This window comes from Podarcis vaucheri (assembly GCF_965113315.1).
Source record: "Podarcis vaucheri genome assembly, chromosome: 5".
NCBI classification, from domain to species: domain Eukaryota; kingdom Metazoa; phylum Chordata; class Lepidosauria; order Squamata; family Lacertidae; genus Podarcis; species Podarcis vaucheri.
In genome coordinates this window covers 73,808,698-73,820,709 of record NC_138763.1, presented here as the reverse complement: position 1 = coordinate 73,820,709, position 12,012 = coordinate 73,808,698, and the positions used below count along the sequence as shown (strand labels likewise).

The 12,012-nt window shown below is 41.5% G+C and overlaps 1 protein-coding gene across 1 annotated transcript in view; it reads left to right on the top strand.

Moving 5' to 3' along the window:
* The first annotated feature begins 1,383 nt into the window (after window positions 1-1,383).
* Window positions 1,384-12,012, top strand: part of LOC309532091 (hexokinase-1) — a 60,217-nt gene continuing 49,588 nt past the window's right edge. The window contains exon 1 of the mRNA XM_082222025.1: window positions 1,384-1,457. Within this exon, the coding sequence (XP_082078151.1) occupies window positions 1,404-1,457 (54 nt within the window). The 5' untranslated portion in view covers window positions 1,384-1,403. The remainder of the gene's footprint in view (window positions 1,458-12,012) is intronic.

Genomic DNA, 12,012 nt, shown 5'->3' with positions numbered 1-12,012 from the left:
GTTAGAATAGTTAAAAGTTAGGTGTTACGTGACCTAGAGGTGGGGAAAGTTTGCAGGTTGATAAAGGCTGGAGAGAGGGTCAGAGCACAATGGTTGATACCTGAATTAAAGGCTGCAGCTAGATGAGAAGCAAGATCCTCTTGGGGTGATTATGCTTGAAGTGATGGAACCCCTCCATCGTAGACACAGGTTGTATATACAGGGTGGATTCTTTAAAAGAGGCCCCGTGGATACATAGTACACATCTTCCACGTGGCCTCTTTTAAAAGACTCACCCTGTATATAGAATAATAGACTTTTAGGCATTTGTGGGCAGGACACAAGATATCTTTATCAAGTTTATTCCCTACTGGCATTTCAGAAACTTTCCTGTTGCTTTCAAGTTTGTGTTTTCAGAGCAGCATTGTGCTTCCAAAGCCCGGGCAGTTACTCTGAAATTTAAATAACTGCACGGTCATTAAATTTTATACAAAAAAGGAATTGACTCTAAAACCAGCTGCTATGTTATCATGATGAGAGCAATAGCAAAGCCCTCATTCATTGCGGCAAAGCTACATTGTTGGAGAACATAAATCACAGTTATTGTTATTATTTTTGTCCCTGGAAGATTAAGAAGAATTTGTTTTCAGACGAAGAGCTTTTAATTCAGCAAAGCAGATGGGAGCGTGCAGTAAGTAACATCCCCCACTTCACCCCAGACAAATGTTTAGCTTCTTTCATTGTGGCATGCATGTGACAGAGAAGCCAGGAACAATTTACAGCTAGATATTCTGCCCAGTCAAGGCTGCACTATACCATTCTAGAAGGTGATACCATATCATCTTGAGTGTCAAGACACAAATGAGGATTATTTACATCTAGCATTCTTCAAGAAGGCATGTTCTTGCTCCACACTGTCTCAGCTGTCTCTCTTGCAGATACAACTCAATCCTAGGTTTGTGTGGCAATGCCTTTGTCAAGGATGCTTGAGGTTGACATGTTGGTGTACAGTAAAGTAGGTACTTCATTGTTGTTACTTCATTTTACAGCATTGGTTTTGCTTCATCGACAGGAAGTTGCATTAGCCCAGCCTTCACCAACCTGGCCGGAGGCTGATGGGAATTGTAGTCTAAAACATCTGGAAGGTACCAGGTTGGCAAAATCTGCAATAGACAAGAGATAGCTGTTGCTGCGTGGCCGGTTGATTAAATTAAATCAAATTTAAAAAGATTAATTAAATGCATAATTGCTGATTTGCTGATTTTATGTGTATGTGCTAGTAGTATTATAGACATGGCCAATGGTCTTACCAATTAATATGCTTTACTAAGTGGAAAGTTTTTAAATGAAATTTGACTTTATCCATTCTTTACTTTTACAGACCTTTGGAATTATAATGTAAACCGGGAAGAGGTGCTCCAGTGATGGCCACAGATGAGGAGCCTGACGGATCAGACTATGGTTCTTCAGAATACAAAGTAGGTGACTTAATTTAGATAAATGAAACCATAAACCTCACTCACTGGAAACTGGAAGGAGGCATGTCATTTTGTGTTGGGGCTTTTCTCCACAATCACTAAAAGCATGTCAAAGATCCTTTTGGTTACTGTGTAAGAATCTAGTGTGTGTCTTTTTAAATGTCTCTTATCCATGTAGATTGTGCACAAGGGAAGGGAACACGATACCTATGCTACTCTTTACCACCTCTTTAAAAAGCTGAATATATTTGCATTCACCTGTAAGAGTAATATAGGGGTGATGAGTTCAGATAATAAAAATGAATGCAAACTAAAACAAAATGTTTATGTCGTAGACATTACTGGAAGACTGTGTTTATTTGCTTAAAAGTAATCTGTCTCAATATGCGCTCCCACATTAGAGGTGTAGAATTTGGGAGTACAACAAAATTTTGCAAATAATAACTTTTAAAAGTCTCGGACAATGGGGGAGTTGTCCTACTTGTCATTAGTCACATTAAAAAAAAAAAATTCCAACAGCTGCTTGTGATACTTGTTCAACCATACTCCACAAAGTAACCACATAAACAGAGTGATTTGGGTGGGAGCAGTATAGCATTTTCCTTAGCATAAAATATTGTGGTGGAGTCAGTGGTTCAAACTTGAAAACTCCTTATTTCCTTATCAAACTTTCACACCTAGGGCACCCTCTTCCTTTTGCGAAGTTACCTTGGAAGAAGGGAAATATAAATCGGATAGAAGGAATTATCCTGCCTAAACAGACCAACCCTAATCCACACCCATGCCAACGATGGGCTGATACTCATACATACAAAGGATCCTGGCCAGGGATCCTTTGTATCAAGCAAAAAATAGGAGCATGGTGAGACTTCACATCCGCTAGACCCGCCCTGCCCCTTTGTTCTCAGCCTCTGTAAGAATAAAACCATTCACACAAATGTAACCTTTCTGCTATGTGGTCCCTAAGCAGTTGCTAAAGACATTTTGGCTTGGTATCAAGATTACTGCTAGAACAATGCAAAGCTTCATTTATGCCAAGTTTCCAATCTGTCAGGGTTAGAGACGCTTAACTTTAAAATGAAAGGACAAGGGCTGAATTAAGAGGAATGAGAGATATTTTTAAAGCCTTAGATGTAATAAAGAATTAACATATAATAAGCACCAATTGATTTACTACGTTGCCAAATGCACAAGTTGACCAGGGTGCTTCTGCGTTATTAGGGCTTGACAACCGTGTTTGGAAGCATGCTTATATAATACAAGGGAAGGCTGCCCTCATTTGGTTGAGGAAGTGCTTCACAAAGTTTGGAGACGCTTTGTTTTAGTTCAAATATTGGCTTGGGAACGGCAAATTAGGTAGGCTTGTATGAAAGTGCAAATGGAGAAAAGAATCTCCCTCTTTGGAGGATTTCTGTGGCATGTGCTTAGCTTTCTCCTTAAGAGATTAGCTTTCTACAGGAAGTGTGTGGTAATTCACCCACATAATTTTTATGAACCCACAGAACAGCATATACCGTATTTTCCGGCGTATAAGACGCCTGGGTGTATAAGACGACCTCCAACTTTTCCTGTTAAAATATAGAGTTTGGGATATACTGGCCGTATAAGACTACCCCCGCCTGCAGCAATTGCCGCCAGGGGCAGAGCGTGCACCCCTCTGCTGCCTCTGCTGTAGCAGCAGCAGCAGCAGCAGCAGCAGCAGCAGCAGCAGCAGCAGCAGCTGAGCACCGTGCTTGGAAGGATTTTCCGTGGTGAGGAGAGAGCGGGGACCTGAGGCGATGAGGCTGGCAGGCAGGCAGACGCACATAGGTGCAGCCCACTCCGGCTGCAAGCTCTGTCCAGAATGCACATGGCGGCCAACGAACACGCGCTGTGCCGGTACGGAAGAGGCGGGGCCTCGCGCTGCGTCCCAGGAGGCCGGGACATACGGTAATTCAGAATCCGCTTATTTGGAAGAACAATTGGCTCAAACCAGTGAAAGTTTTAAGATTGGCTTTTAAGAAAATTGGATGCAGAAGCTATGGGGATGGGATGGGGATGTACACTTCATGGTCCCTTTTTCTGCAAAATAAATTTGTGTTTTCTTCAAGTTTTCCTCCAATGTATTCTGTCTTAAAATTGTGACCTAATGATATTCCCCCCATGATCACTAGAGGGTGCTAGTGCATAAATACAGCTGTTGGATTCTTCACTACAAGTGGGCAAAAAACAGCTTGGCGGTTCCACTGTATAGTACGTACTTGTCTTTAAGCTTTCGTGAATATACTTTTTTCTTCTCCTCTCAGTCTCCTGCCTCTTTTCCATGGCTTACTTAGTAATTAAATACTTTCATATGAAGGGCTTAAACTGTGGCCTATATACAAATGCAAACTTCACACCCTGAAAGATAAGAAGGGAGTGTCTTACTGATTGATTATGCTAGAATGAGAAGGTGGCTTGGCCAAGGTCAGACAAAGCAAAGAGTTCTGACCATTTTACCTGCATTTCACACTGATAGTTCTTCTGCTTTTCCTTTCCTACGGTTGCAGTAACCAACACAGTCCTCTTATTTACTTATGGTAACCAGAGAAACTCCTAACCACAGAACAAAGCCAATACAGACCTGCCTACAATCTTCCCCATACACACCTATGTGGGAGCATGACCCATTGAACTTAATCTCCTTTCTTCTGAGGAGGCACCCATAGGACTACACTGTGGGGTACTTTTAATTGTATTTTACTAATGACAGATGTGCTGACACCAAGTTCAAAGGCTATTTTTTATGGATGCAACATTTCACTGATGAATTAAGTAATCAGTTAAGACACTTTTAATTGATTAAAATGTGCCCTCAATTAATTGGGAAGCATTAAAAAAATAAAAAAGAGTATGTATTTAAAAACCCCCACAGAAAAGCTATCCAGCTTCCTCTCACTTTGTAACACAAGAACAAATGCCTCTTTTCAGATGGAGCCAACCACAAAACATCTGTGCGTCATGCACAAATAAAGTTATACTTTTAGCTTCAGAACTATAATTCTTACATGCAGATTTATTCAGATGGAATAAATTCATTGATCAATCAATCAATTAAAATTCATGTACCGTAATTAACAAGCTAAGGCTAAAGCTATTTTTATTTATTTATACTAAACTTCACCAGCAGGGGTCTCCTTCTAATAAGGGGTCACCTGCGTTTAAAATTCAGGGTGCTGCTAATTTGAATTTTAAATGGTTTCCTTAATCTGTAATGCAAACATATGGAAGAATGTGAATTTTATTACACATGTATTCGTTCTTCCAAGGAGGCCAGGAATACAATATGGTACCTCACAGGATTGCTGAATATAATGAATGACCCAGAATTACCTGGCACACTTTCTAGCTGAGTCAAAATTTGAAATCAAGTCTTTCCAATCCAAGCCCAACCTTCTGTGTGATTATACTGCGTTATCTCTCACATGCATACATAAATGCAAACACATCCCAGGTAAATACCATGCAAATTCAGAGATATATTCTGTTGAATGAGGCTTGGCTCTAGGTAACCATGCACAGAACACTCAAAGTTGTTTTAAGTGTAATGTGTGCATAAGGCTCTCAGTGTTTGTCTATGAACTTTTAATGGTCACACCTTCCTTTCACAGAATTTTAGGAATTGTTTTCTGGAGGGTTTTTCAATGTTTTTTTCCTAACAGGGAGTTGTACAGTTTTTTGGGGGAGAGGCAGTGGTGTAGCATGGGGCGGGGGGCAAAGGTGCAGTTGCCCTGGGTACAAAATTGTTAAGGGCGCAAAATTTCAACACCTGGTGCTGCCTCAATACAGCTGCGTGCTTCTGTCACTGGACTCTGTTGAAAACGGTTTCTCCATGCAAACCAAGTAGTGACCTCTCCAGACAGTTGAATGACTCTTTCTTTTGCAGCTGCAGTCTCCTGGGTGACTTGGTCACCATTAGGCAGTTGAATGTGCATGCGTACTCCAACTATTTATTTATTTCTTTCCTTCCTTCCTTCCTTCCTTCCCTCCCACCCACCCCTCCATGCAGTCCTGGGTGCTGGGAACCCATGCCACACCACTGGGGAGGAGTTACTAGAGTTGGGGGTGGGCGGTAAATATGCACTGCTTCATTACTGTATAGACATGCTCTTAAACTTTCTGTTAAGTTTCTGAGGTAAAGTAAATAATAAGAAAGTAATTTACAGCAGAAAGTATGGTGCGAACTGTTAACATTTATTCACTTCTAGTTTTCAAGCACAGCAGTAAAATGGAGAGTTGTATATTTGGGGAGACTGAGCAGAATACACTGCAGTCTGCTTTAGCGATAATTGTGGTATCTAGGCCATTTTAGTGCAGTCGTTTTTTTCATCCTGACATGCATCAGCCTCATTCCTTCAAGTGGTGATGCAGGTGCTGCTTCAACGTTAGACAGCAGTGGGTTCTGCAGCTGACACTGTCTGATGTCGACTGTGTGTGGCCTTCAGAAATCCAGTCTGCTTCTAGAGTAAAGCCCGAGTTCAATCTGTGTCTACACTATCCAACTAACCCATCTTAGCCCCTAGTTTGTTTTTGAAAATTAAGCTTTATTTATTTTTAGATCAGCTTGGTGTTTTAGGGACATGTCTGTTGGCCTCTCCTTAATGTTATATTTCCTCAGTTTGCTGTTCACTTTTGCCTTAAAAACTCTTGCACGACCACCAGCTGGCACAATCCTCTCCATCTTTGCTGGTGTCACGTTTCTCAGGAGAGCTACTTGCCCTTCACAAATGCGCACTCCTGGTGTGTTATATGCCACAAAAATAGTTCCTCCAGTGAGCGCTGTTTTAAGCTGGCTAGTGTGTGACCTTTGTATGCGTTCAGAGAATCCCCACAGGGCATTTACCCCTGATAAAATCTCCTAGTAGGGAACATGAGCATAGGCACCAAGGTCTTGCCGCACAGTGGTGTCTGTTTTTTCTCCCCTCTGCCCTTCAGTAAGGTGAAAATTGTGTCTAAATTCAAGCCAGTATTTTCCTGCCATTTCCTGAGTTGTTCTCAGTTCACGGACATATATTACAAAGAGGTAAAGGCAAGAGAGAGTAATAAATCTGGCTCTTAGCTTCTTACTGACTCAGTCCTTGGGCTTTACTAGTAGCCCGATGCAAATAAATTTACCACAGCTTTCCACCACACTAGGAGAAGATTCATCAGTGTAATCTTTCTGCTGGCCATGCCGCTGCTAAAGATACCGAAGCAGGGTGAAAAGCAAAGACGGAAACCCCCCCCCCAAAGAAAGGATTAACCAACAATTTAGTTTTTATTTTTATTTATTTGTTTATTGGGCTTATATCCCACCTTTCCTTCAAGGAGCCCAAGGTGGCGTACATAGCTTTCCTCCTCCCCATGTTATCCTCAGAGCAACCCTCTGAGGTGGGTTCGGCTGAGAGTTAAGTCACCCAGTGAGCTTCATGGCAGAGGGAATGATTAAACACGCCAAGCAAGGAATACACAGTGACTCCAAAGAGGAATCCTACCAATATTATGATTGTATAATTATGTACTGATAAGCCTTAAACCTGTTGATCCTTCGGAGCCTTTTGTGGGTAGCCCACAAAGACCTTTCTGTAATTTGATTGTGGAAAATAAGAAATCACTCACTTTGTTGCTCAAAGATTAATGTTATGGCGAACAGAATGTAGGGTGAGGAGATAAATGTTACATTGTTTGCAGGCTACTGAGGAACTACCTAATTTGCACTAATACTCTATGATGGTATCTTAGTAGCTCTTGGGTAGTAGAACTTTTGATGGCATAAAGGTAAAGGTATCCCTGACCATTGTTAGGTCCAGTCACGGGTGACTTTGGGGTTGCACGCTCATCTCACTTTATAGGCCAAGGAAGCTGGCTTCTGGCGACACCGTTTACCTTCCCACTGGAGCGGTACCTATTTATCTACTTGCACTTGACGTGCTTTCAAATTGCTAGGTGGGCAGGAGCTGGGACCTAACAACGGGCGCTCATCCCGTTGTGGGGATTCAAACTGCCGACCTTCTGATCGGCAAGCCCTAGGCTCTGTGGTTTAGACCACAGTGGCACCCGCGTCCCTGTGCCACCCGTGTTTTTTTTATGGCATAGTGAACAAGTAATAAGAAAATCTGTTGAGATCTGCCTCTTTTGTAGCTGTATAGTCTCTCTGGTAATGTAGCAACCCTATTTTACCCTTACGTTTGGCATTAACTTAAGTCTAGGACCATTCATCATATTGTTGTGATTTGGGTCATCATCTGGAGCTATTTATTCAAACGTTCCACTGATACTATATACCCATCTTTTCTCTGCTTCTGACATATTTAGGCCAGAACTGAGTAAAGAATATGGCTGTGTGTATGGTGCAGAGGATAGTTTTCTTATTCTAGAATTCAAGATGTATGGAATGGAATCAAGAGGAATACATATGTTGTAGTCAGGGCTTTTTTTCAGCCAGAACTTTCTAGAACTCTGTTCTGGCAGGACCTCTCAGGTGAGTACCATTGCCACTCTAAGAGAACAAGGAAGGCATTCATGGTGAGTTCCAGCACCATTTTGTTTAGAAAAATAGCACTTAAGCGACGTGAAATACAATGGAACCTCGGGTTGCAAACGTGATCCGTGCGGGAGGCACGTTTACAACCTGCAGTGCCGCCTGTATGCACGTGTGGGTTGTGATTCGGTGCTTCTGCGCATGTGCTGTTAACCCAGAAGTAACCCATTCCAGCACTTTTAGGTTCGGCACGGTGCGCAACCTGAAATTGCGTAACCTGAAGCGTCTGTAACCCAAGGTACCACTGCAACATATTTTAAAAATGATGTTGCTGTGGGTTATAACTTGAGTCTCACATTTAAAACTAATCTGTCCTGTAGCATCAATTATAAGGATTTCCCTTCTGCTTCTTCTGTTCATTGCTGGCTTTGGGCTGCCATAATTGCAACCTGTCATCATTCTGTCTTCTGATTCAACGGGAGCAAGGCACACATGACTCAAGGCAGAGTTACCCTTTGACAAAATGAAAGGTTCTCTCAATAGGCCTGTTCATCCTTTCCAAGAATGTTTGGGTTTTTTTTACTCACTACTATAATTAGAAGAATGAGCTTTTCCTAAACTTAAGCTTCTCCTTCTTCATTACAATGGAACATTAATATATTTTAACACCACACACTATGGTGATGTGATTTATTATATAATCGTGTTTTATTTCACTAGCTTTCCACATTTGGAACTGCAGGCTATTTACACATTTATACCCAGATTTTTAAGGTGAGTTCACAAAATGGCTTACAGTACTGTAATGAATACAAACACTGTTTTAAAAATAACAACCATTAAAAAACAATTTAGTAAAAGTAGTCTAACTATAACTACAGAAGCCAAGCAGCAGCAGTTAAAAATAAAACTTAGCAGCACTTTAATTAAAAAAGCAAAACTAAATTAAGATAAAACCAGCAGTACTGTAAGCGAGTAAAAACCCAGCTGAGCATATTAATTAAAAGTGGATTGCAATAGAAAAGATTCCAAGCCAGTTTAAAGGATAATAAGAAGGGGCCATGTGTATATTTCATGAGGTAAAGGTAAAGGGACCCCTGACCATTAGATCCAGTTGTGACCGACTCTGAGGTTGCAGCGCTCATCTCGCTTTATTGGCCGAGGGAGCCGGTGTACAGCTCATGTGGCTAGCATGACTAAGCCACTTCTGGCGAACCAGAGCAGCACACGGAAACGCCATTTACCTTCCCGCCGGAGCAGTACCTATTTATCTACTTGCACTTTGACGTGCTTTCGAACTGCTAGGTTGGCAGGAGATATTTCATGAGAGGGAGCTCCAAATTTTAGGGTCGCTACTGAAAAAGGCCTGTTTCTATTGCCTGTCAGTTTCACATGGGTCTAAGTGGTCCCAAATAAAATTCGGACTGGATTCTCTAGGAAGAAGGATTGGTTGTTAAAGCACTTTGGGAGTTGTAACTCTCTGAGAGGAATAGGAGTTCCTTAATAACTCTCACCACCCTTAACAAACGACAGTTCCCAGAATTCTTTGGGGGGAGCCATGACTGGTAACGTGTGTTAAATGTATGGTGTGGTTATGGCCTTGTATTCCTGTCTCAAGATTTTCTGGGAAATAATGTGGGCAGTGCAATCCTGTGCAGGTCTACTCAGAAGTAATTCCTACTGAGGTCAAAGGAACTTACTTCCAAGTAAGTGGGTACTGTATCACAGCCTAGGTGTATCAGTTTGTCTAATGTAAAGGGAAGTTAGCTGAGGTGTTGGTTGTAGATTCCCCCACCCCCTCACGCTTAGCAAGATACTTCAAGTAAGATATCAGCATCACTGCCCAAGCTATATTTAAGCTTGCAGTGTATTCCCATATTTAGTAAGACCTTTTGTCATCCACTTAAGTGTATATGTGTGAATGTGCACGTAGCTTGTGAGGTCTGGTCAACCAAGAAATTAAGAATGGCTTAAGCCAGTGCTTTTTGGATTTTTTGAGCTTCAGTCCCACCCCCTTTCTCACAACCATTTTATTTTTTTAAAGCAATATAATGGGGATATTTTAAAGGGTTGAAGCATTAGCACTGGGAGAGGATTTCTTTTAACCCTTTCTCTGATCTAAATTGCTCCACAAAGCTCATTAACCCCAGAGTGGCAGTGGAATAAGTCTATGTGAGGCCAATAGAAGTTTCAGGCGGGTGGATTTAGATTGTGAAGCCAACATGGGAAGGAAATGGACCAAAAAGGCAATAAAATAAAAATGAAACCCTTGCCCTGTGCCACTGCTCCCCATTCAACTGAGAGCACTCTGCAGCTACTTTTAATCAACAACAACAACAGTTGAGTTTGATCTGATCATGGATCTTTGATGTCACATGTAGCTTGTACTCAAAATGTACCCTATGTCCCGGCCTTCCCAATCAAGACTGGGATCTAAAAGAGCCACATAAAGAGCTACAGATAGAAAAGGGGAATTATTAAATTTCCAGTGAATTTGGATGAGAAGAGAGTACAAAACTTTCTGCATGCCACCTATAGATTTTCAGAATTTATTATAGATTGACCAGATAACCTTTTTGGCAGATATACCTGAAGAACAGTGCTAAGGCAAAGCTATGTTGATCATAAATTGTATGTGTGTGTGCATTGGTTTCTGCACACTGTACTCAGGATGAAGGGTAAGGCCTGCAGGCAAAGAGGAGCAATTCAAGGTGAGCACTTTAGTGGAAATTTCGATGTGAACACTGATGAAACATTAAAGAGCTTTGTTTGGCACAGTATAGCAAAGTATGAGCTGGGAATTCTTTCAATTCCTGCCTTGCACTCCTCTCCCTGCACAAGTCAAGGAAGGAACATTGTATTGTTGCCCAGATGAAGGACCTGATGTCCTCTATTGCAGTAAATGTTTTATTTGCAGTATTAGAGGGCAAATGAAAGAGCAAGAACATATTTCCCCCAACACAAAATTCTGTTGCCGCTTTTAGAACTGTTCAAGGCAAATTCTCAAGAATACTGTACTTACCGTAATTGCTCTGTGGTGTCCTCACTTCTACACTGTGTACACTTATCTCAGCTACACTGAAAACTGCAGCTGCAGATACAGGCATGCATTTTTCCCAGTCCCTTGTTTATCTGCTCAGGAAATCCTGTTAATTTCATGGTTTTGGCCAGGCCAAGTGTAGCCTGCTTCCTTTAACATTTGGGAAATGAACCAGGAGAGGACAGAGCAAGAAAGACATTTAAATATAATCAACATTAAAATGACCATCTTCTCTGTTTATTTCATGTACCTGGTGAAATGGGCTCTTGCCAATTAAAGCTCTTCATAATATTAGTTAAAAAGTAACCAGTAATATGTTATATATACCTGTATGTTTCTTTCCATAAGGAGGTGGGATTTAAAATTACAGTGGAACCTCGGAAGCCGAACATTTTGGAACCGAAACGCTGAAAACCTGGAAGTAATTGCTTCTGTTTTCGAAGGTGATTTTGCAGCCAGCCCATTGATCCTGAGTTTTCAAATGCTTCGAAAATTGAATGGTCTTCTGGAATAGATTACGTTCGAAGACTGAGGTTCTACTGTAGTGGAAAATAGTGCAGGGGGAAGGATTGATCTCTCCATCCTCCAATACTATGGTCCTGAGTTAATTTTCCCCTCCATCTTTCCATGTCATATTATCGTTGGGTCAGAAGATTTCTGATGCTATGGGCCCTTCCTAAGGTCATAATCCTGTGTCTGGGATGTACCCTGTCAAACTTCAGATGAGGGATCACATGAAAGAATGACTGGAGGGACGGAGAAGAATCCTGGCTTGTACACACATAAAACCAGGAAAAGCCTTTTAGCATGCCCTCTGACATCAAGTCTTTGAGGTGGAATGATGTTTTTCTATTTTGGGATGGAGTAACATTTCATCGCTTGAGCTTTGTCTTCTAATATGAAGTGGTACTGGCAGAACCACAAACTCATGTTTGAAGCACATCCTATACATATTTAAAGCACATGATGAACTTCTGGAGGCGGCGCGAAACGGCAATAGCACATGATTTCCTCCAAATCCTCCTGGGAACTATAGT